Below are 27602 nucleotides of genomic sequence, written 5' to 3'. Positions count from 1 at the left end.
CATGTACACCGTGTGTATCCTGTCATTCTCTCTATACTGTTTGGCATTTGTTAGTATGGATACACTCTTTCCTATCCCGTCTCTTTCCTCCAAAGGGGATGGACAGAAGATTTAATCCATTAACCTCTTCGAGACATCTGTCCTCTCAATTGGCGGGACCCAGCACAGATGCACTTTCCAATTTATCCACCTGGCTCACTCAAGACTATGGGTCCCCAGTATCATTTAGGATCCCTACACTACAAGCCCAGTAAAGGCAATCCCCAATAAACATTGAATGACTTCCATAACAGACGAAAATATACGGAGGTATGTACAATGTTTTACACTGGGGCCTACATTTTCTTAGAGTGACTGAGCACACTTGGGATCTGAAAAGACATGTCTGCGCAATATATACTGGCACAGTTTAAGGACATTGTGCTATTTATACTGTATGTGAAATACTGCTCACATGTGTCATGCAATGTTTATTTCACGAGAACAATGTCGAGACAAACATACTATGCAGACCCATGAGTAACATAAGAATCTTGAAGATCAATTCAAGGCTACCTTGTAGCTCACATTTAATTAGTTTTCATGCAAAGAACAAAAATGTTCAGGCTATTGTTTTTGTGGAAGAGGTAAAACTATTACACTATGCAGTTTCAAGTGGAGCAAACAATTTGAGCAGTTTTATATCCAAAACTCATCCAAACATACGAAGACACAATGTGTACACACAGGCAGAGACATTCATGAAGAAACACACGGCTATAAAAGTGCAACGGTGTATAATGCTTCACACAAGTTACATAGACCACACATCTATACACTAGGGCAAAATTCTGGTACCCAGTAAATGTACACATTCCAAGAACACAGTATCAAGAATTTCATGGAGACATGTGTCTGCAGCTTGCTACACACATGTCGTATGCAATGAGATCCAGTCAGTCCACACAGTGGAAATAACTTCCTACATAATTTAGAAGAGCCAACTGGCTCCAACACTACAGATCATTAGTGACCAGAAAGTCAAGCACAAAGTGAATCCCACTGCGATTCTTGGAAAACTGCACTTGCCAAATGATTCCACCGCTTTTCATTTTGCAAACTATTGGTTAGATAATATCAGTAACCCTCAGACTCGCTGGCACTGCTAAGCAAGCCTCTTCCCAGTTTCAATGACGTAATACAGTAACCAGAACTGTTATAAAAAATGCCCTTTTGTTTATTACTGTATCTCCTTGGCAGCTTTGGAGCCATGAAGAAAAACTGAATTAAAATGTTTAAGCTAATTGGGGCTATTTCTACAGCATTATTCAATATCACATCATACAGTCAAAATCCTTTTTTACCCTCCCTCCCCCATCCACTTTTAATCTCCAAAGTGCCCTTTCTCAAAAATACACCCTTGATACTACAGATCAGTGCAATATACACATATAGGGTATTATGTATTTAAGTTCTTTAAAGGGACTGTACAGTACTGGTTGAAGTGGGGATTCATGTGTTGGACATTCCTAAGTGAGATAATGAGAAACCTCTTATATGAAATATGAAAGAGCATGTAATTTTAAGAAGGATTCAATGTTTATTTGATGAAAATTGGTTTTCAAATGGCTGAGATATCCCAAAAAGTGATAATAATAAAAGGCGACAGGCCACGCCTTTTATTAGAATCTCTTTGTTTCACCTTGTTTTTGGATATCTCAACCATTTCAAAACTGATTTTCATCAAATAAACTTTCGATACCCCTTAGAATTGCATGTTCTTTGACATCTCGTAGAGTGGTTTCTGAATATCTCGCAATACGTTAAAAGCTACGTGTACAGCCTCACCTCGACCAGAACTGTACACACCCTTTAATACATGATCTCCTTTTCCCACTCAACCCTGCAAAAGGAAGTAAGAATCATATAAGACATAAAGAGTCATGTAAAGGCGTAAAACATGAGGGTACATTCCTCATGTTCCTTCTGACCTCCCGTGATCGACAAAGAGACTCCAAAATATCATCACAATTTGCAGGCATACTCAACAGACTGCACGCAGTTTCTCTAGGGCCATGGACAAATCAAAATCTATAACATTTTTTTTTTAGTAGGGCAAACCAGAAAATCAAGAGGGTAATAAAAATACCTCCTGCTCCAAAAATATAAAGGACAGATTCACTTTCATGTACATGAGGATTGAGAGGATGCAGTAATATTAGTAGAGCACATTACTGAATGTTGGAGGAAAATCAGACAAACTGTTCAAAAGTTATGGATTTCTAAAGTTTCTTTGAAGTCACTTCTGGATGAGAAGACTACTACAGTGTATGATGTCACATGCATAAAACGATATAAGGAAAATATGAATTTCACAAAATTCCTTGTTTTTTTTCAAAAAGTACACATTACTGACATATATGCTACGGGTAATATCCTTCCCCGTCTTCTGAAAGAGGCAAGTCAAGTGCTATTTTATTATGGGAGCAGAGTGAAAATATTTTAAATTTTCTTTATATTCTATTCCATCCTATGCATGTGACATCACAAGCTGTAGTACAAGTTGTAGTCTTCTCATCCAGCAATGGCGGCATTGAAACTTCAAAAATGTATTTACTTTTCAACAGATTGTCTGATTTTCCTCAAACTTTTACTGATGTGTTAGAACTACTAATATTGCTGCATTCTCTTAGTCCAACTGCTACATATCCATTCTGGGCCATCAGTGCTGGAACTCTCTAACAGTATTTTTGCCTTCTGAAGTAATATTTTCCATAAAATTTCATTTCCTCTTTGAAGAAAGAAAGTAAAGAGAATCTTACAACCTCCATATCTCCTATCATGAATGATACGAACCTAATGTAACCGTATGATTATGACTCTCAATCTAATCACATCAATATATAAATTTGAATTGATGATACAAAATCCAATTACAAATTTCAAATTGTTGACCACCTGGGTGCGTATACTGCATGTAAAACAAAAGTCCCCCTTTGTGAAGTAATTGCTCACACTAGGCAGTCACTATAGGGATTAGGGAGCTTCAACAACAAATATTCATACAGTAGCTTTCTATAACAATTCAGCATGGATTGATCACAATGTTGCAATTGTTTTATGAAAAATTGCTTGTTCCGTTACAGAATCTAGATAGGAAACAGATTTGGCATACAAAGAAAAGCTGACAATGACATCTTTCAGAACATTTTTTCTACTTCAAGTAATTCCATGAGATTTAGACACACGTGACAAAATTAAAATTCCAGTTTCATGTAATGAATTCCTTTATTGAAAACTCCACATGTTTCTTGGTTTGGTCTGTGGCCCAGAACTCATGTATACTCTATTTACGCAGAATCCTCCCATATCCAGTAAAAATTAATTACCAATCCATATGCCAGACTATTTGATATGCTCAATTTAGAAAAAAGGCTGCTAATAACTTGATTTGCCTTGAGTATTAAAGAGTAAAGCCAAATTCTCTGTTGCTTCTTTTTCTAAATTGAGAATATTTTTTGGACAACTTCAACTTAAAACATGACATCAGTCAATCACAGAGTTGGCAAGGAAGGAGTCCAGACTTGGCATCGAACCAAATGCTGGACGTGTCAGAAAAATTACGTCACAGCCAGTAATCAGACAACATTGTAAGGATACTTTGGCAGAGGTTTGGCTGTGTGGCAATTTAAATGTCTGGCCATTTGAACAACATTAAAAAAACAAAAGTGGATCGTTTCCTTCCAGTTGATGTATGGAAACGATTTAGCCAACAGATCAAACAGACTGCGAGCTCGAATAGTTTCTTTGAAACGATCCTTGAACTACAATTGTAGGCAAGCATGCTGGTAATAGTTACAATACATGTAATCTCTGTACAAGAATCTCTGATCATTTCCTGTACGTATTTTCTGAAGTTATATCCCCCCTTTTTACTATTCTCCTCTTGAAGAAATGGAATTTTAAACAGGATATTTTTAACTTCTTGGACAGAATCAAATATAGCATACTGTGAAACCAGAAATTTTCGCGAATTTCGCGAGGAGTAAAAATTCGCAACATAATAAAGAAGAAGAAGAAAACAACCTCCGAAAACTTTTGAACTCACCCTATTCTGGAGGAGCTGTGACCCTGAGCACTGAGGGTGCTGCTTGTCCCCTTCTCCAAGTCTCGGCTCTGGGAGCTAGACTCTGCCTCCTCGCCCTCCCCCTTCTTGGCCCCCTTCTGGTTCCCGTTCTCGTCCTGGCCGCTGCCCTCCGGCTCGCCGACGTCGAACATGAGGTGCATGCGGTAGCTGACGACCTTGACCGCGCTGAAGAGGATGGCGACGAGGATGCCGTAGACAATCCATACTGCTAGAGTTGGGGCGAAAGCCTGGGGAAAGGGGGGGGGATGAACAAGTCATTTTAAGGTACAGAACAGAAAATTTATCCAACTTCATAACATAAAGAAACTGTACCTTAAAGTAAAACAAGTTAAGTTTAGAATTATACTCCTTTCACAGCTGCATATCATTGCTGCTTTCAAGTCCATAAATTCAAATTCGTGTCTAATATTTACACTACAACTAACATAAGGCCAAAAAAAAAAAAAGATTGTATTGGCGTAACATGAGATTTTCAAATAGGGTCGGTCGGGCGGATTTTTTTTTTTTTTTTGGCTACCTGCATTTTACGTGTAAAACTCGTGCTCAGTAAACAGTTACAACTGCTGCACCGTATGTGCGGTGTTCATCTATTCTACAAATCATTTATGAGGCCGATATTACTCAAATTATACCCCTTCACAGAATTTAAAGATGTTGAAATCCCCATTCTGAATGTTTTCACTTCATATTTTAGTATTTTGACTTAGATAAGATCAGATGCAAATTGACCCATATGTACGATCTTTTCATCGCACACGGCGATCTCTATTACAGTCCCACATATACAGATTCGTGTAAGTTCTCCACACAAGAAACCTATGGCAAAACTGTGCACAATACATTGCAGTCTAAATGCTAAGTATACACTATATAAATCTTGATAGAGTATGCGTCCGTGTTGGAAACAGATGACGTACTGATCAAGCGAGGCTATGCGAGGCGCTAGCGAGATCTCTCCTTCGTACATCCGATATCCCCAGAGCCGTTTCCACTTCCGGTTTTTTTGCGATCACGATCGCAGTCAACAAGATACTTGATATCGATAGCAAAAAAATAATAAAAAAACATAGGGTCGGCGGAATTTTTAGGGTCGGGCGGGTTACGCCAATACAACAATTTTTTTTTTTTTGGCCTAAGCGATAAATTTCATTAATAGTCTTGTCATCATTGCTTTCATTATTACTATAATACAGAGTTATCACTGTTATCAATATCACGATCAATATCAATGACAACAAAATGATTATCATCATCATCATGATAATTGCTACTCTGGCAACGCTGCATTATACATTTAATTTCTTAATTTTTCTCATTACACATACACAAATATAAACGAATCAGTCTTCATGAAACCGTACTCCACAAGGTCAAGCGCAAATGAGATGAACCCAGCGCTAAATCCATACTTTCTAATAACAGGCACTTCCTCATTTCCAGTGGGCCCCCGCCCCTGCTCAATCAATACGGATCCATAACCCCCTCAGATAATATTTGTGAATGGCTGGAAAACCGAAAGAAGTCAATGGCTGTATGCGTCTGCATTCTGATGACATACAAATTTAGTCAAATCTACGATTGTACAATATGTGATAGGAATGTGGTGTACACAATACGACTGTCAGCTCATAATTCATTGGTAATTGTAACTGGCAGTGAGAATATAAACCTAATGTGTTCTCTTGATGTGGCAGGCTGCTATAGCATTTATGCATCAAGCTATTTAGTGGTGTCTACAAACGTCTAATACCCAGTGTGCATATTCAATCTCTGCACCATGTCGAGACAGTATATTCTGATGTATGCACACAAGCAGTTGTGATTTTTTTCTCTCTTTTTTTTTTTCTTTTTTTTTTTCTGGGGGGGGGGGGGGAGGGGAGGGACATACAACTGAAAGCAAAATGCCTTTAGTTTTTGTTGTTTTGTGCAGAGTGGCATATGGGGCCTGAAATTTCACGGGGAGGCATCTGGGAAGCAATTAATAATTGAGGGGCACCCATCTTTACCCCTTCCCCTCCCCAACATTTCTACAGAAGTATGGTGAATCGGTGCGTTCTAGGGAAAATAGCAGTGTTGGTTGGGACATTCTCTTTCAGTCTTCATGATGTCACGACCATGTGGCTTTCTGTCACAGGATAAATAATTCAACTTTTAGATGTGCGCAAGCTTGGTATTTCATTTCTTTCTTCTTTTTTTCTGTTTTTTTGAGAGATCTCTAATAATTTTCACAGACAGTGCCATTCATAAAAGATCAACATAATTGTTAAGATCATTTTGGCTTCATGTTACTCGAGCAGGGCGCCAAGTCTATCATTTGCTCAGGTTTCAGATTATGGCAGACGGAATAATTATAATTAAAATATATCTGTTTTCTCTGATTGGGACAATTCACTCACAACTTGAACTGTTACTGGATGTGATTGGTACCCTAGCCAAACAGCACTCACTGTGGAAAGGAATAATCAAGTTTAAATTCCCTCTGAAAATTGATGTCAATGGGTAAGAATTTTTGTTAGGCCCAACTTCACCAGAAGTACCATATTGCAGGGGAAAACTTGATCATTGTAAATCATTGTATATGAAATGGCAGTATCATAGAAAACTGAGTAATTTCCTTTCCAGTATTACACTGTACCTCACTTGTAACATTACAAGGAATATTCTTGAGGTAACGACTAAAGATATTATCCCATATTTATTTTCATTCATTTCTGCAGCTTAATCGAAAATACATGCACATTATATGTATCTCAACTTGACAAGAAAGAGTTAGATCGTTTTGCAAAAGAAAAAAAAAATGTTTCATTTCTTTGTAATTTCATCTGAAAAAAAAAGTAATTACCATGGCAAAGCATTGCCTGACATTGATGCACATAAAACACTTCTATGTATGCCATATTTCAAGCCAATCACTCCAAAATTGCAATTTCTATGACTTTGAAAGACAACATTTTGGGATTAAGTAACAAAGCAACCAACCGACAGCCTGATTGACCGACCAGTTATTTCTACATACCCTCTTACACAGTTTGTGTGGGCTGGGGTACAACAAAAAGAAAAACAAATAAACAAACAAACAAATGAGAGTAGTCTCCACTGTATGTACTGTAATGAGGTACCAGGTAATGGGGGTATTCCAGCTAAATGGGATAGGATTTGAATAACTACTTTTTCATGTGATAATGTAACAAAAAAATTTCACCTCTTTATCAAGTACTCTGATTAACTGGGTGAAATCTCTTCTCCCCAACCCAATGCAATTAAGCAGAGAGTACATTTAAAACTCAGGCCAACACACACCACACAACTTTGCCATGATTCACCAGTTGTACGTCTTAAGACCAGGGGCCTGTTGCATAAAAGCTACACGTATGGTAACTTTGCCATCCAATGGTAACTACCATGGTAACAATACTCAACAGTCAATCAAAATCAAGAATTCCATGGAAGTTACCATTGGATGGCAAAGTTACCATAATTGTAACTTTTATGCAATGGGCCCCAGAAGTGTCATGTCATCAGCCTTGCCAGTTTTAATACTAGTCATGTGGCTGGGTCTTAATGTCAGTTGTAGAGATTTGACATGTCGAATTTTCACAATCAGTCGTGGGCTTTCCGCCAATCAAGATACAGTAAAATGCAAGCACACGAAGTGCACAATGCGTGCGCTTCTATACTCTTTGGTATGGCTGCACTGAAGCCAGAACGGTTGTAAGCCTAGCTGTGTAATCTGATCGTATAGTGTGCGGTATCATGCGACTGGTCTGATCATGTAGTTCGCGATGGGCTTTTAATACTGTAAAACGAGAAATTTTCGCGTGCATTTTAATTTCGCGAATTTCGCGAGCACCAAAATTCGCGAAATTAAAATGCACGCGAAAGCTTTTGTCTACACTACATGCATTGAATGCCAGTAGCAATTCGCGAAAATTTCATGCCACGAAAAAGGCTGTCGGCTCCAATTCGCGAAAATTTCATGCTGCGAATATATCATGTTTTACAGTATACAGATTTCATTCTCTTTTGATACAATCATATAGATACATGTGACCTGCCATGGCAAAAGGATCTGAAAGTCGCTGACGGCTGAGGCAAGAAAATCGAGTTTGAAGTCAGATCATCAAAACTGGTCAAAACCATCAAATTTCTGATTTTGGCATGATTTTGTAGTGTAATGTTTCGTCTATCATCTGCCGAAATTTCGAAGCCAAATGATCAAAGGAAAGGCAAGAAATTAGTGCTTTTCAGGGCCATGATTTTCCAAATTTCAACAGAACAGAAAATGTGTCGGAAGATTTGGATTGAGCACCGCAGATAGACTCTGCCCCTAACAACAAGGGAGTGACCTTATTGGTCAATGCGTGGCATCCTGTTTACTGATTGGTCGTGCATAGACCGCTGGCGCAAGCTTGAATGAACATCGCAAAGGTTGCTAGGAACATACCTTCTACTGTCACAAGGTGAAAATTGTCTTACCTCGCCTTGATCACGATTGCGTTGGAAGGAAAACTTTGAAGGCAGTTTTCTCAAAACGCTGATTTCTTAGACTACTCGACATGCTCTATAAAATCATCAATATTTCCTCAACCGACTACTTTTATGAGTCATACTATAAATGAAATTAAAGCTGAAGAGTTAGGAAATAAGTCATGTCACTTTCAGAAAATCAACCTCCCCCGACTTTCGGATCCTTCTGTTGTAGCGGGTCACATATACATGTACCTCAAGGAAAGCAAGCTAGGTGGCAGGTAAAATGCCCAGAACTCTGCTATTTAGGTTAATAATTGCACATTGCCATATATACATTTCCCTTTGATTTTCTAGAAATCTCTCCATATTCACGCTGCTACAATATAGACTTGGAATGGGCCTGGGGGAGGGGTACAATGTACAATAGGCTTGGACAGAGAGGGGTGGGGGCAGCGAGAGATGTCCCAAGAACTGGCTCTGCACATGGCGCAAAGCTGCCCAGCTTTTCTTGCTGCAGGCCCATGGTGTTTCCCAACGTGTTAATTGTGACTTCTATTTATAGAACAGACAGTCCCATCAGAGCCATAACCCTGCAGCGAATGTGCGATCAGACAGACAACGGCCTTTGGGCGGACTTTGGTGTATCGCATGCCGAATTAGCTTGCCCATCACACCACTTCAAATGTTTACACAGGGCAGTGACTTTCCCCACACGGAGCACCTTGCGAGTAGCCTCTAGTTATGATGAGCATTATGCACTCAAACTGGCATTCCATGCAAGAAAAGTGGCTAGGTTATCAAGCGATGCATTCAACAATCATCTCAGATTTTGCTCCAGAAATGTAAACCACCCACACAGCTGAGTTATCATGCAGTAGATCTACACTGTATTTCTATTATCTGCATCCATCCATCAAATTATTTCCATTAAGACTATATCTGCAAATATACAGTTACATGTATGGTAAAAAAAATATATATTTCTCCTCTTCTTTCTTTCTTTTTTTTTTTCCTTCTTCCTCCTCCTTTTCTTCTCCTTTTTCATCTTCTTCCATCCTCTTCTTATGTAGTCCTTTATACTGAATAATTTGCAGACTATGTACAACAGGTGAATATTGATGACCGGGCAGTGCAGATTCAAAGCTTTTGTGCTGAAATTATTGTATGTAAGTGGTACATATTTTGGTCACATGTTTTACAATGCAAATTTGGCGAGTCGACGATATTTGCATAATTAGCAGCTTGAGATGACTCCTGTAATGCAAAATGCATTGTCCATATTGTCTCCAAGATGGGGAATCACTAACTTCTCTAGAAAAGAGAAATGATCATTTCTAATTCCATCACTGTGGTTTACATTCACAAACTCGTCTTTTAGATTTAAGTCCTAATTCACAAAAGAAATGGCACTTTTAATACAGTAGTGTAAAAGCAGAAAACTTTGCATTAATTTTTCACACTCATTTGGGTGTATTGATTTTGCGTGTTTTTAATTCCGTGGGATCTGAATAGATGAAATATCATTACACATTACTCTAAGCTAGAATATTCACACACTTTCATTTTTGTGTTGGTTTCATGTCGCATGAAAATTTTCACACCATGAAAATTTTGACTTTTACAGTATCGTGGTATACAAATCATTAACTCGTACAATCTGTACACATGTTCCCATTACTTTTTGGCACACTACCACTCTTGACTTTAATTTGGTAGACTTATACAGCTAACAATTCTAAGAACAGAATTCCATACTTTGGAGTTTGGGGAAGAACTTGTTTTGGGTTTGTTTTCATTCATTTCTGATTTAAATGGATTTTTTTATTTGAATTTCTGAATTTGAATGAATACTTATCATTATGAAGTAACATTTCTTTATAAGAGGCAGAAATTTGTCGACATCAAATAGTAATGCACATTGTACACTTCACACCTAAAATCTGAATATTTCAGGAAGTAAATTGTTTTGATGGCATTTAACAATTTAGATAGTGATTCTGATTGTTGTGATGTGTTTCTATTCTATTGTACTTACTTCCACTGCACTGTTTTGATTGTGAAATCAACAGTGTGTATTGTATGCAGCAACCCATGAAATTCTTATGGCCTACCACTTTGAAAATACCTTCTGAACTGCTGACTTTAAAGATAATATAAAGTTTTGGTACCTCAAAAGTTTCCCTGAGTTTCCTTGTCTTAGTTTGTGTTTCAGGTTAAAGTACCTTTCATATAACTAACACTGTGAGACTTACTCTCCCCAAAGTGCTCTCATGTCTTAGTAATCATGCAATAATGGTTTCGTACAATACGTGTAAATGATTGGTTATTGCGGTACTGCGTCGAGTCAAACTAACGGCTCATTCGGATTTTTCAGAGCCCACTCTGCTCTGGTACAAAACCATTATTGCATGATTACTAAGACATGAGAGCACTTTGGGGCGAGTAAGTCTCACAGTGTTAGTTATATGAAAGGTACTTTAACCTGAAACACAAACTAAGACAAGGAAACTCAGGGAAACTTTTGAGGTACCAAAACTTTATATTATCTTGAATGGATGCCTCTCTTGTATGACAATGATACTTCTCATGCTAAATTTGACATGCCAGACTTTGATATGAACATCATTTTTTCTCTTCTTCTCTTTTTGGAAACTGCACTTTACTATTGACCTGAACATGACAATACATATAATATTGTTGTTGTGGACCAAAATGCTCAGTCATTCCACAGAGCAATACAAATATTGCACAATAGTGATTGTCATACAGTAAACATACTGTACCAGTGCTTTGACATTGATCTACTGTGATAATGTACATGTATACACACAGGGAATATGATGATGAGTGATTTTACAAAAGTTGTGCCATGTTCATGACATTCTTGAGAAAAAAGCACTACTGTTAAACATATAGACACAATGTTGCTGTAAGAACATGTGCAGTATGTTGACATAAAGTGAGAAATTCTTGGATTATATGTGCCATCAATCTTAAACAGGCTAAAAAAAAACAAACAATACAAACACTCAATGTATAGTGAGGTGCCCGCATCTCGTCAGGGGCCTGAATACTGTCACCCCGCTTAAAATTGTTTTGAGCGCACTAAACAAAAGATTATGCCCAGGACTGTGTTTGGTACCCTTGAAACTTGGCAGGGCTACCACAACCAAGCAAATTGTGGTGAAAACAGAACAGTTTTTCGCGAAAATCTGAAATTTTAATAGGAATATGGGTCATAAGTCACCCGCATGCATCTTTTACGTGTACAGTTTGTCTATGGGAACATCACGGTCACCCGCACATGTCTTTTATGTGCTAAGTCTATGGGAGCGCTGGTGACGAGTTGCGGGCCCCTTCCTTAGCGCACAACTATTCCGCATCGTTAGCGTTTGACGACGATAGCTGCAAATTTTCGATATTGATCTGTAAACTTGTGATTCCATTGGAATTTTCAGCATTTTTCCTGTATGTGAGTTGGATTTCAAAGAATTTCAGTGGCGAAATGTGATTCAAATATGTGCAAACATTAACTATGACAAGGTGCGGGTCACCCAAGTATACATTGTAGACCCTGACTAGACCTTGATTATGTTTATCTGAACACACAAATTACTAATCAGGTTAATCTGAAGAGTTGTATCCTTTTTGCAAACATCACAAAATTTTGCATGGTTGAAGAATAATGTACATGTATCTCAACATCATACATAAAATCTTATGGTAATACACAACGGAGATTTTTAACAATACCTCATATCACTCAAAAGCTTACTACCCTTTAGTACCGAACAGTTCAAATTTATTTCAGGGTATAAATAAATTCAATGGAACAGTGGAAATCAATACGTACACCAACTTTCTCCCTTCATCATAAATGAGTTTCCAGTTTTATTATTCTGAGAAAAAAAAATTGAATTACCTACCTCTAGAGTATACCAGCTTGTAAAATTAATTCTAATTTTGAGGGTTGCAAAAGGGACGCATTGCATTTGCATTAGAGTTCCATAATCTTAAGATGATGGTAGCAACAAACAAGACTGAAAATGTTATTCCTTGAGCAGCAAAACAAACAAACAAATAGATTGAGACCCTCTAAATTGTATGCTGCAATGTAAATTAAGAACACACTTGGGTTGCTAATAAACCCAACCTTTTGCCTCAGAATTTCATCCCATTTGGGAAAAGAACATTGACTGTAGTACATGCTGATCTCTTTGCTCATGATTGTACCTTTATCATGTACACATACAATCTGTTTGTATGAATATGAAATTTCCTCTCATTAAATATTTGTCTGGGGGTCTACCATACTCTTCCCTATGCCAAGACAGGAAAGCTTAATTTTCACAGAAAATGTCAAATTACAGACATGAACTGATGGTATTTTCACTAATCTGTACCTAGTACAAGTGTCCTGTAATCCTCATTACCCTTGCAAATGAGATCTTATTGTTACAATTACTGCTGAACATGTGCAGACAAAAATCCTGTAAGCTGATCAAAGGATATGTATGATATGGAAATAATCCATTTTCAGGCTCCATGAAGTTGTGTGTGTGTGTGTGTGTGTGTGTGTGAGCATGTGTGTGAGCATTTTTTTTTTTTTGGGGGGGGGGGGAGGTTGGGTGGGGTTGAGTGGCTCATAATGTAGGGTTAGTAGTTTTGCCAGAAATAACATGCACACTGTAGAAAATCTTCAATATCAAAAGGACTGATATTCCTTCTGAAAAATGCACTAGGCTCATGATCGCATTGCAGATCTATCAAAACCAATGGAGTGTCAGGCTGTGTGTAGAAACAATTCTTTTCACTAATGTCTCTGATTTTACAAATCTAAAATTAAAGTGATTTTTGTACATATTTCTTCTAACAGGTTCTTTCCCTGTGTGAATGATAGATTCATTTATTTCTAATGTTGAATGAAAAACACAGCAAAAAAAAAACAACAATAACAACAACAACAACAACAAAAAACTACACCATTTAAGCAAGCCCCAGAACAAAGAACAAGAAGGAATTCCCCACTGGTCCAGCGGCAATGCAGCGCTCACGTTACAACGCGCCGAGACTTACTCAGCGGCATGGGTTCACATTCAAGCCCCATGCTGGATTTAACGCAGCGCCAGCGGCGTGGGGGCTAAGCGGATTCCACAGGATGTACAGCGTGAGGCGTATTGCAGAGGGTGTAAGCCTGTGATTAGCCCAGATTCAGCTGCTGCCACTGTGGTTGCTGGCATTTCTCAGATGAGTCAAGGAACCAGAAGGGCTGCCTCAGTGATCTCTATTTGGCCCGGCAATGAATGAGTTAAGCTTCGACTATCTCTCACTCCCCCTCCCCCTTGACATTTCGACTAATCCAAAAAGGCAGATTTATTTCTCGCTTTGTTGTTGCAATGCTCTGATTGTGGCAATCATGACGTATCAATAATCAGTCTATTCACGTAGCACTACAATGGCTATTTTATTCACATTCAGTGAAATATGATTGAATCTGCACTGACATGAAAGCATTCCTTCTTCAGTAAAACAATCATGAATTGTTTCTTATGAGTATGATAATCAGCTGCATACATTGTATGTCTCATGCAGAATATCTCCCTTCTTATTTTGAACAACATTGCATTAAGAAAGATATTTCAATCTCAGTCATTCAAAAGTGATTGAGATCTGAAGTTTCATGAAAAGGTCAGCTTGCTCTCTGCACAAAAAAACATAAAATACCTTCAAACATAAAATTCAATATGGTCTCTAATTTATATGCATGAACAATCCTCACAATACATTTGCCGCGACACAGTTCTACAGTGTATTAATTATAAATCTCATCCTGAAATCATTTACAGTGTAGACTTCATATGAACATGCACTGCCAGCAAGCTCCCAAATACTGTATACGCCGAATATTTTGTGAGATTTTATTTTCATGAAACACTTTCGCGAGTCAGTTGCTACAGTATTCATGAAATTAAAAACAATTACACATGCAAAAATAATGACTCTGATCCAAATATGGATGTGATGCAGACATAGATACTTCTCCGTTCAGTATACAATACTCCACGCTTGCCAATTTAACCACTTGCGAAATCGTCCGGAAGTCCTGATTCGCGAAAATTTAGATATTTATATATGGCATAAACAGTACTGGCTCTGTTGATGTGATATCATTTTCAATGTCAGGTGCCCTTCCTTTCTTTTGTCAAGTTTGGTTTCAGCATTATGTATCTTAATCATCTACAACATGTTTTTAGTTTCTCTTGCTTCAAAAGGTATAGTGTCTCATTTGCTCCAAAGCTGAAAATAAAAATAACAACAGGACAATCGCTTACTACCGTCATTGAAGCAAAGCATTTTTAACTGAAGATCTCCTTTTTAAGGTGATCATGTCTGATGATGACTACTTTGAACAAACCTGTCAAAAACTCCCATATAGAAAAAAAAAAAGACAGAAAGGGGACACAAACAAATATCACCCAGGGCAGAATAAAAAGAATGCATAATGTAATATAAAACCAATCCAACCTTCACAGGTGATATTGTTTCATCTGATTATCTGATTGTTGATTTTGCTATCAATGGACTATGATAACAAAAGATAATACTAGTAAAAAGAAGAGAGTACAATAATGAAAGCAGTACTGATGTGATATTCTGTAGCTGCAACTGTAAGTTTATAATCATCACAATCCTATCATTGGTAGTAGTGGTAATAGTGTAATCATCAGTATTATCATTGTAAATTAAAATCATAAGTAAAGAGAAAAACAAAACAAAACTGCCAGTATACTGAAAGGCACACAATACCAGAAAATATTTCAGAAGAGTGACAAAATCATTCATAACTGAAAATCTGGATAAGTATAGAAACATATCCAGACATGTGATGTTTGATTGACCTTCTTTTAAAACAATCAAATGGGTACATTAGACAATAGACAGTAATTCTCAGCATATCAACTATTAAAGTATATTAGTCAACGTTCAGGTCAAATGTTAGCAGCCTTCTTTTTAGAATTATTTTCCTGGCAATGCAAGTATTTTACATATCAGGCCCAATGTACATACAGTAACCCCACTTCTCTAGGGATGTTCTATAAGAAAAAGGTTTAACAGTGTTATTTCATGGATTGATAAGCTTGATTCATTCATTTCTTTTGTTGTTTAGTACATTTAATAGTATTCTGTATATAACCTTTATAATTTCTCTTTGGTTTATGAGCAGAGCAAAGTACAACTCTTCAATGTTTGCCATGTCAGAGCAACTATGTAACAGAGTTTGTACAGCAATTTGTATGATTTGTATTTGAACTACAGCTACAGTTACAGTAACATCATAATGTGAACTACAAGTGACTACAGCACTGCAGTTCAACAGCCATGCTGCCACTGTATCGAGAGGTGTGTGTGATATTACAGATGTGATGTTTTCGGGGGAAATGCACTGTTTTGCATGTTTCATGGTTACTCTAGATATTGCTCACTTGCCAAACCTGCCAAACCCCTCCTCTTTGTGCTTTTACTAAATTGCACCAACCTACACTAACACGAATCATATTTTCTGGGTCTCCTCTAGTTCCATATTGTAGTTTTTTGGTTGGGCCCAAATCCTAGACAATGGGTAGGCTTCTCACTAGAGCTCTACAGTGGTCATACTGATATCCGGCTCTAAAAAAGGAGCCCTTTCCTATTTTTGCCTATTGTAAAGGAACAACAGCGCCTCTGGCCTTGGTTGAAATGCCCAACAGCATGGCAGACATACAATGCACATGTACACAAACAAACCTTATGTAGCAAAGGTTTGTACTACTACAGTATACTGAAGCACCAAGGTAAAAAAACATGACATATATTTTGTTTTCTTTTACAGTGCTGATAAGTTTCAACAAGCTGTAAAGACATAGCACTATTTGGCAGGTGCAATGGACAAATTATTTGCAAAATCCATATTTTTTGAGAGATACCGTATGCAGTTTATGAAAATTGTACCATGAGCATAAAACAAATAGATCTAGATGTCGTATTCCTGATACCACTTGTACGTTGTCCTCACTTACCAATATTTACATACATAGGGAAGCAAGAAACATGTACTGTTTGAGGGAGTTGCTTGTTTTATTTTTGGTACTCATTCAGTCAGCCTGAAATAAACTGTATTTTTCAATTACCAAACTTTTTTTTTTCTTGTTTGTCTCTCTCTTGTCTAAACGACCATCAGAAAGCCACACATGTACTATCATCTGGAACTATTCCAATTGGTGCCTATATTTCTCATTTTCCATTTGTGTGTGTGTGTGTGTGTGTGTTTAAATGAAACTAAGTGTTTTGATCCTTATTTCACTCTTTGAATGGTTAGACTGGATTCTGATCCAGTTGCAACAACTACAATGTTTCTCCAAGAATATTCAGCTGGTTCTCTATTGGTCAAATGTCACAATAATATGTCAGAGTTCAGTCTTTGATCAGATTCTCAGATAAAAACAAACTAAAACAGTCATCAGTTTTGTTGTTTTAATCTTACATGAGATGCGAAACTAATCATGCACATTATTGACACTCATCACTGGAGTATCAGGTGTCAGCATGTACAATGCAAAACATTCTTTACTTTAATATGTATCATGCTTAAAATGAAATAAAATGTGTAGATTAACTGCAAGTAAAGATGGAACAAAGTTTGCTTTTTGTGTATACATACTAAGTTGGGCACTACAAGCATTACTGTGTACCTACACTTTAGCTACACCAAACTGTGTCAACATTGCACAAAATATTATTCCAACTTGTATTAAATTATGAATTTGAATGACATTGAATGACTGAGCTGATGTACAGTGTAATGTCATTCCCTCACATCTTGCCATGTAGTTTGTACATAAAATACAATTTTGATATTTCCAGTTTTTTGTTCAAATGCAATTATGCCCCAGTCTCAAATCCTGACATATCTGACTTACATGTAATCATTGAAGTTATTCAATCAGGAATAACAATTTGTTTTACACTTTTGGAGCAGAAAGATTCATGAATTTTCATCATTTTCTGAACAAGCTGTGTGATAAAATGTGAGGGGGTGGCATCATCAGCTCACTCATTTGAACATATGACTGTTCTAGAATTGTATCGCAGCAAAATTTAGTGAAACTTTACAATTTCATTCCTTTCTTAATTTTGATCCAATTTTGACCAATTTTTTCACTGCTGTGTTTGTCATATTTTACTCTATCTTCCCAGACTAATTTTTTACTGGCCTAGAATTCCCCTTTTGAGATTTACCCCTCCAATACAAAACTGCATTAATGTCACATGTTGAAAAACTATTCAATAGATGTATAATTAATATCAGTTAAAATCATATCATATTCTAACTGCTAGTCTGATGCTCTGTCATCCATGATGCACGCTGATCCAACCCAAAATAGAGAAATACAATAAGTGGCATGCAAAGCAAAATAATTCATTTCTCTGTGGCTTCTGCATTAATGTCACATGTTGAAAAACTATTCAATAGATGTATAATTAATATCAGTTAAAAATCATATCATATTCTAACTGCTAGTCTGATGCTCTGTCATCCATGATGCATGCCGGTCCAACCCAAAATAGAGAAATACAATAAGTAGCATGCAAAGCAAAATCATTCATTTCTCTGTGGCTTCTATCTACATTGCATGAGCAAAAAATTCTCTCACTTGAGTGAAATTTTCATTATGCAACTAATCACAACTTTTTTAGACTTCACAGATAATTTGGCATTAATAATAAACTATAGATGAGAAATGAGGAAGTCAAAGGGATTTTTTTTCTATTACTGAAAAAGCAGCATCTGTAAACTGTATCATCATACTTCCTAGTTAGGATTAATCTGATCAAGTTTGTGTTTACATCTAACTTTAAAGAAAAATATGAACAGGTCAGTATTAAATGATGGATATCGAAACAGAATTATCATCTATTTTTGTGTGGGCAAGAACAATTTTACTTTCGAGTGACATAACTTAGATAGAGGTTCTACAACTAACCTACTTGTCTAAAAAGTAACATTGTGGAGGGGTAGAGTCCTCTATCCTGCATATTTCATGATTTAACAAAAACGTATCGACAAAATATTTCTTCTTCTTTCAATAATAATGGATTACAGGCCACCAAGCAACATGTGGTGTAGTAGCGCACTGGTATGGTGCGAGGTGCAGCATGCAGGTACGTAAAATTTACACTGAATGTACTTTTAAACATTTGTCGTTGTTAATGTTATTGTCGGGCGAGTTCATGTCAGGAGAGCACAAATATCATGGACTATCTGGTATTAACAAAATATTCCATTTGTATGACGACATTATCAGTAGAAGTGACAGCTCTTCAGAACTGCTCTGTAAACTACATCTCACATGTGACTATCGCTGACCAGCATTAGACATTGTAGATAAATCCTTGTTCAGATTCTACTTCTCGTACCATATTACTCAGTCTCAGATGCCTTTTTTGGACATCTGCCAACTGTGTGTCTAAGGTAAGCAGCAGGAAAATGTTCAAGTGTTTAACAAGGACGTTGCAACCTTTGAGGTTTTGTGCAGTCTTATGCTCTTAACTCAATAGAATGACCAAAGATATTTACAGGACAGACGATACATGATAAAGAAAACAAATGAAACAAAGATTTAAAAAAATCATTAGGCTATAAATGATCTTACCAGATACAAAGTGAGTGGCAGGCACAGCAATATTATCCACAAATACAGATGCAATGTGTTGCAGAATATGCCTTGGTGAGGATCAAAATACCAGCCTCCTGTTATTGAGCCCCACAGTCCCTGCCGAATCACTTCTAGAGTATGTGAACCCATATTTTCACATAACCCCGCATGCTGACTCGTTGCAACGGGGATTTGAACTCGAAACCTGAATCTTTATCCGTACAGAGCAGTTATTTCTTGCATGCAAATTCGTTCTTCCGCACGGCCAGTTCATTCAGAAATCGTGACTAATGTGTCTGTATTATAATATCCACAGCAATTTTACACACGGCCAATATCCGGATATCATGTACGTACTCTACGTACGTGCACAGACTACGTCATGCTAGATGGGGTCACGGAGCGCCATTCATGCCAGTGTCAAAAAGGTGCTAGAAGTAAATGCTAAAATAATTCTGTGCTACTAAGCACAGTTTCTGACGACGCGTCAGCGTGTTCTACATAGCATGCATGGTTCTTGAGCAAGTTGCACCATATTTTTAGGTTATCTATTATAGTAAATGGCCTTCAAAGTTACTCTGCTCCCTCGCATTTTACCAAAATGTCAAAGATCAAATCAACACATCGTTTCATGAGATTTGGGAGGCACCTAGCCTACTCCAAATAAGATAACCATATCATATTGCGGGAAAAGGGGACCCTGCCGAAAAGGGAAGTGATAATACTAATAGGAGAACAAATGGTCCTATTACAATTGACCATTGACCCTTTTACCCTTGACCCCTACCCCTACCCCCCCCCCCCCCCACACCAACACACACCTCATAGAGAGCAGTGACATGACACACACATGCACACACAAATCACACTGAAAAAAAAAACACTAACAAACAAACAAACGCTCCTTCTGATATTTTGGGAGCAGATTCAGATCTAGTTATGAAAGATAATTGTTGAACAATGGTATTGTTAAATGTTGAACGTCGCAAGGTATGGGCGCAAGATGTTGTTCCCGAATGGCTTAGTGAAATATTCTCTAACATCTGATGACTGATGATCGCACAAAATATTGTCTCTAAGATCATTCATCAACGTTTGTCAGCGCTGACAACTTGAATCACCATAGTAACAGTCAGTGACCAGAGCATCTCAGCAAATCAAAACCAAGGATTTTTCTGAAATTGTCAGCGCTGACAAACGTTGATGAAACACCCCCAGGTGAACTTAGGATTTTACGGGCCCCAAGACCTACACACCCAAAACACGCGACACTGCACTTCATATTTTCGTTCAGTCATTGACATCAACTGATCCTTTGCAGCAGATTCGTAATGTCTCCCTCTATTGATGAGTGAGCTATAGTGTGTGCTCGCGACGTTTGACGTTCCTTTTTTTGCAGTTTGGACACTGTTGGAATGTTGGAGCATGGGTTGGAGCTTTCGCTTTTCTAAACACACCACCAAGTGCATACCCCTATCCCTATACCCCCACCCCCCACCCCCCACACACACTTTAAACAAAGCAACAAAAACTATTGGAAAACAAAAGAGAAAAAATGTAATACATCACTAACAATATTCGTAGCTAGCTATGTGGACTCCTCCACAAATTCGACATGGAAGACATAATCCTTTTCTTGATAAGCAAAAGACTGACTACATCTCACGAAATAGACAAAATGTGAAAGACATTCTGCATAAAAACGGGGAGGTATATAGTTGAGAACAAAATGCCGAAACTTTATTGGTGTATCACGGAAGAGATGTTTCAGGCGTTCGTAAAGGGTGAAAGACATTCTCATGGAATGGAATGGAATGGAATGGAATGAAATGGAATGAAATAAGATGATCACATCATTTCAACATCACTGACTTATTATGCATTCTATTTTATGCTACGCATTGTTATCAAATTGTATTCAAACTCTTAACATTATATTGTCTGGTGTTGACAAATTCGTCGGCGTTTTCACGAACCGACGCTATTTCGTTTTTGAGCGAAAATGCAGTTCTGAGAAAATCGCGTTTAAAGATCTCACAAGTTTTAGACAACGTTTTCAATGACTTTTCCTGTCTTGTGTGTGAAAATTTTGACAGGGTGATGAGAGTGGAAGTTGTTCTTCCTATCCATAGTGTAATTTTAGTGTGAATTCAAAAAATTTACGATATTTCTGTCTTCAAACTCACTGCGTCGGTTCGTAAATCCATCGTTTCTTGCGCGCACCATAGGTTATGTACTTAAGCGCGGGTCTCACGAACCGACGTAAGTTGTATTACGCCGGTTCGTGAGACCCGCGCTGTAGGGCCTGTACAATAGGTAACGTGCAATACGCGTGTATTTACGAACCGTCGCTATTTCATTTTCGTATGTGTTTACATACAAATACTATTAGGGCTATACCTGCTTATCAACAATAACCTTATTAATTGAAATTAATTGTCATGTAATGATTGTTGTGATGATTACAATACATTTAGTGATAATTAAGATGATAATACAAGCCAGTTTCTCTTAATTGTTCTAAAAAGAGTGTTGTCATTGTTTTCATCTTCATTTAGTACACGCATGTATTGTTATTATAGCTGTGGTTGATCGTTCCAAAGATTTCTTTGCCCCCCCTTTTTTTTTGGTGGATATATTATTATTTAACACTTTTGCATTTGGACATCTATCATTTGGTAATACATGTATTCGGTATACTGTGTTTTATATTTTTTACTTTTTACTGTGTTTTTTTTTTTTACTTAATTAACTTACTTTTTCATTTTTTCACATTATTTTTAATTCAAATTCAGTTCACTTCTTTCATAATAATTATGAATGTTTGTTCTAAGATGAAGGATACCGCTAAATCTTGGGAAAAAGATGTGCCAGTCAATAATAATTACTTGTATTTACTCATCTTTCATACTCATGCATGCACTCTGTTATTTCTTTCTCTGAAATAATATATTAATTTCTTTATTTCTTATTATTCCACATATTTGTGACATTTACTTTGTCACAATTTTTATCAGTGTCATTATTGTCATTTGGCTCGCATGCGAATTCACTCATAATTCCTCATTTTCCATCTTTCTCTTTCCTGCTCAACAGATTCTATGACAGCCGCACCTGATCATATAAAAACATAAACTCATCCTGCATGCACTCTTCGAAACTGATAAACTCCTAAAAATACATGAATATCGACACTATCAGAATTTCAAGCTTCATTTTAAATATATAATAATGGTCATGTTTTATTATGCCTTTTGCAGCAATATATTGAAGAGGTACATTATGTAATCGAAGAAACATAGGTCCTCAATAGAATATCAAATTTGAATTATTCAGAGATGAGTAATGACAATGGGAAGGATAACAATTGTGGAAGAGCTCCATAAATCAATACATATCTAATGGCAAATGGAGATGGAATCAAGATTCAAGAATATGTGTAATTCAAGTTCATTATTATATCAGTTCTTGTGTGTTCACAAAAAGAGGAACACAGTTCGAACATGCACACCAAATCTTACATCGTACATTTACATCTATAGAGTGCGGACGGAACATATACAAGAGAAAGAATAACATTCTCAAATTAATATATCAAGCATAACTACATGTATGTATATGACCACACAAAGATGTTGCTGCATATGCATGAAGCTTGAGAGTGCTGCAACACCCATATGCTCAGATAAAAACTTGATGTATATCATACAAAAGAGAAGAGGTACTGCATGTACATGTAGTTACACTATTCACAGGACAGTAGAGAAAAAGCACGAGAGAGAGGGAAATGGGTGTCTAAAATAGGTCGATGTAAGGAGTGCCAAGCCAATTAAGTCTCTAATAGAAGTCATACATATATAAGGAAACAAATTAATCACAACATAAATGATCATGCTCATGTTAACCAATAATTAGCATCTAAAAATGTGTGTAGAAAGCCCATAATATCAGCCTTTCGCCTTACATATGAGAAAAGAGAAATTTTGGCCGACCCCCCCCCCCCCTCCCTGTGAATCCTTAATCCACCAGTACTATAAACACATTCTGACAATGTGTTTTAGTACATGTACTAGCAAATTCACAAGAGGGTTGGGGAAATTCAGCCAAAATTGTGTGTGGCTAAAATAATTAAAAAGAAAGGTCATCAGCAAAACTACGGGGTGGATGCAGACGAATTTTCATGTGATGACTAAAAAATATGCAGCTAAAGGAAAAAAAAAAGACGGCGGAGAGGGGCCAAGGCTAATTTGACTCCCCTCCCCCCCCCCCCCCACCAAAAAACAAACAAACAAACAAACACCACTGTTTTACAGCACCTTTAAAGGACTCTTAATTTTTTGTTTGTTAAAAAAAACGTCTCGAAGTAAAGAATTCCATATTGTAGGCGAAATGTAGACCGATACAGTGTATAAAGTGTACATCCCAAGCTATTAAAGAAAAAAAAAACAGATTATGAATATCATTTAAAGTAAGAATTTCAGTGTGTTTAATCATCTTTAGTTGAGTTGCAAATGACATGTACATATTTAATAAGAGCAGTAAACTTCGAAGCGCCCCCAAGCCCTTCTATACTTAATTATTCATGTGTAAAGGTAGCGCCAGGGCACTCCGGTGGTCTAGTGGTTATGACGCTGGTCTAGTAATCCAGAGGTCGTGGTTCGAATCCTGCTTGGGCTGCCTGTGATTTTTTTTTTTCACAGCAGCCTACAAACTGCACACTGCAGTTGCGTGCGTTACTACGGATGGAGACAAATGAATAATCTATTATTTTAATATACGATGTTTGACATCCTTATTGCAATCACTTTCTTTAATTGTAAATTTAGAGACATAATGAATTATTATTAAAAGAAATCAAATTTCTGTATTTTGTTGTGAGTTTGCATGGGAACATACACGTATCATAATTTACAATTTTAGTTAGATAAAGAACATCTTATAACAGAACTGTCTAGTGATACAATCACATTTCACTGTAGATATACCGTCCTTATGTTGTCGCCCTTCATCCCAATTTCTCCCTTCTATCCTATCTGTAGATTGTCTTCTTTCCTAAGCCATTGTATTCACATTCCTTGATGATCAGCACGATGCTGTACTTTTTTCTTCTTCTCTGAAACAGTCCAGCTCTTCGCTACTGCATGGCATCAGTCATCTGAAAGAAAAGACAGAAATTAAGAACTTTCAATTAAAATCAAACATCATGATACAAGATACAACTTTCATTTTGAGAAAAAGAAATCAGCCAACTAAACTGTAGTTGAAATTATTTTGCTCTATTTATATTAAACATGAAACAAAACGGTATACAGGATCAAAGAATGTCAAAAAAATACTGCTGTTTTTGATGCATATTCAAATTGTCTCGCCTTTTACATATTTTAATGATGCAAGATCTTATGTCTAGCACTTAGTAAGTCTCATGTAGAATTTAAATTATTATTCACATGAATAAATCTGCATGTCCTTGTAAACAAGGCATTGCTTTGAAAAAGCTGAATATTACTAATTGCATTTGGGAAAGAGTCTACGACAATCAAACTTGTTTATTATCAGAGACTTTAACATCTTAATTAGACCTAGACTCTACATTACCATTGTATTCACATCCGTTGGTGATGTACACGACCCTGTACTTTTCCTTTTCTTTTCTGAGACAGTCCAGTTCTTCGCTACTACATGGCACCAGTCATCTGAAAGAAAAGAAAGAAATTAAGAACTTTTGATTAAAATCAAACATCATGGCACAAGATACAACTTTAATTTTGAGAAGAAAAAAAAAATCAGCCAACAAAACTGAAGTTGAAATTATTTTGCTCTATTTATATTAAACATAAAACAAAATGGTAGGCCTATGCAGGATCAAAGAATGTCAAAAAATGCTGCTGTTCGTATTTGATGCATATTCAAATTGTCTCTTCATTTACACATTTTACTGATGCAAGATATTATGTTTAGCACTTGGTATGTCTCATGTAGAAATTGAATTATCATTCACATGAATATAAATCTACATGTATTTGTAAACAAGGCATTGCATTGAAATAGCTGAATATTACTACATGTACCTGCATTTGGGAAACAGTCTATGACAATCAAACCTGTTTCTTATCAGAGACTGTAACATCTTAATTAGACCTAGACATCATTCAGCTTTTAAAGGTATTAACCATTCACCTATAAAACACTGGCATTGTCATGTGCATATTTCTTTGATACTGCACATATTTTCATGAAGTCTGCACAAGAATGCAAATGAAACACGTCTGCTGTTTGGTATTTATGAGAAAAAAAATCACTAACCCGTAAGTCCTTGGCCTTAGGAATAACACGTGGCGAGTTAGTAGGAATTGACGTTAAAATAGAATAAGAATAGATCTACTAAATAAGCCTTTGCCTCATGAATGTCTGGTCTAAATTATAGACTAAGTGAAGTCTAGACCTTTCACTTTTAAGTTACCAGTGGTTCACAAAATTTATATTATAGATCTAGACTACATCTAGATCTAGACATCTAATACTATTAGATCTTGGCAACTTTTGTCTTTGTGACACGAAATTAACACGTCACGGATGATATTGCGGCGATATCCAACAGGATGACAGTACCACTATTACTGACTCAGTAAGTTGACATAGATAACTAACATCAACTTGTTAACGTACGTTAGAGATGGCACCATATACAATAACCGGTGACACTGACACTGACAGATCTAACGACTACATTTAGACTAACGTTAAAGAGTTAGACTCGCCATCTCAGTAAGTCGGCCAAAGACAAAGTCAATACAGGGCTAAGTCAGTGTTACTGTTATGTTAGGCCTAACAAATGTTAACAGTTACTCGGTTAGGTTAGGTTTACCAGGACTCAAGAGTCCTGGTTAAATCAGTCGAGGGACATTTCTTAGAAGTCCTTCGATTCCAAGAATAAAAAGGGTGAAAGAACAAAGGGAAAAAAGGAAAGAAGAAAGGACAAAAGATTATGTATGGATGCTGTGGAAATCGACAGCGCTACTGTATCACTATCAATCACGCGTGAATATGTAAACGCCATTTGGTTGGGCCGCATTCACAAGTTTTAGGGAAAAAAGCCCCACCGCTGTGCTTCAAAGGTACTCCACTCGAACTAACGTTAGACATAATGTCACATATCTACACACAGTACGGTACTAGGGCTGAATTCACAAGTATACTATAACACTGCACTGTACAGGAAAGCCACCTAACCTGTAGAGTACTACTCGTAGTGTTTAGGTAGTATCACTAGACCACATACTGTCATAGATGACATCTACACCAACGCTGCACACTGGCACTGGTCCGACGGTCCCTGACCAGGAAAAATCACTGTTGGACACTGACCAGTAACTTTTTCAGGAATGGACAAGTAAAAATTGGGGGAAAAATGGGTGGACTCTACCTACTATTACCACTAGTCTAGATGTAGATCTAGAGCTAGACTATAGACTCTGTGTTAATTTGACTTGGTCTTAGACTTCAGCTGATCTTAGTTTTAGTAACTGACATTACAAGTAAAGTCTTAACTTAGACTTAATAGTTAAACTTGAAAGTTAAAGTCTAACATGTCTAACTTTATTCTTTACTCTTCCTTTGAGTTTTACTTTTAGACTTTTTACTTTTTTTTAGTTTAGTAGGCCTACTTTGTCAATCTCATGATTTCATTTTCAACTCAAGTCAAGGCATAGCCATGAGTGTCTTCGAGACTTTGACATCTTGCATGTCTTGCACACAGACGTTACGACTACAGTACTCAGTAGTCTCAGAAGTAACGACATAAGTTGAAAAGAAACTATAAATAATATGATTTGGGATCTAATTTGAAATTGGATGGCGTTTACAGACTAGGCTTCATAAGCATCACGCGATTGAATACATGGGACTACACTCTACCGCAATTAATGGTTATGGTAGTCCAACTGAAACTTGGGTTTGAGCATGATTTTAATAGGATTATAGCTTACCATTCACTTCACTCGTGGACAGTGGGCTGGCTTAGGTCGTCATTCATCTTTCAGATGGTTTGGTTCTCACTCTGAGATCTGGATTAGGGCCAAAACCTAATTCTAGGCCAGTAAGTTGAACAAAGCTCAAAATAATGCAACTGCGACGGTTCGTAAAACCCGCATTGCTCTTCACCCTAGCAATTCGGGTTTCACGAACCGGCGTATCTTTACTGCGTCGGTTCGTGAAACCCCTTTTTCTCAATTTCTCGATATTTCGAGTACCGTCGTTTTTTTCTTTCTTTGATAAAATTAAGAATAATTAATTTTGTGATCTAAAATTTGGGG

At 37.0% G+C, this 27602-nt stretch overlaps 1 protein-coding gene across 1 annotated transcript in view; it reads right to left on the bottom strand.

Moving 5' to 3' along the window:
* The window catches only part of LOC139711038 (pecanex-like protein 1), a 135734-nt gene extending 116152 nt beyond the window's left edge, over positions 1–19582 (bottom strand). Inside the window, exons 1-2 of the mRNA XM_071622962.1 lie at positions 19288–19582; positions 4088–4353 (exon numbers count right to left, since the gene is read on the bottom strand). Of these exons, the coding sequence (XP_071479063.1) occupies positions 4088–4353; positions 19288–19440 (419 nt within the window). The 5' untranslated portion in view covers positions 19441–19582. The remainder of the gene's footprint in view (positions 1–4087; positions 4354–19287) is intronic.
* Between the last annotated feature and the right edge of the window lie 8020 nt (positions 19583–27602).

This window comes from Diadema antillarum, unplaced genomic scaffold (assembly GCF_040938485.1).
Source record: "Diadema antillarum isolate AM-2024a unplaced genomic scaffold, OU_Dant_1.0 seq00001605_RagTag, whole genome shotgun sequence".
Classification (NCBI taxonomy): Eukaryota; Metazoa; Echinodermata; class Echinoidea; order Diadematoida; family Diadematidae; genus Diadema; species Diadema antillarum.
The sequence above is the reverse complement of the archived record's forward strand: the minus strand, read 5'-3'. Positions and strand labels throughout refer to the sequence as shown.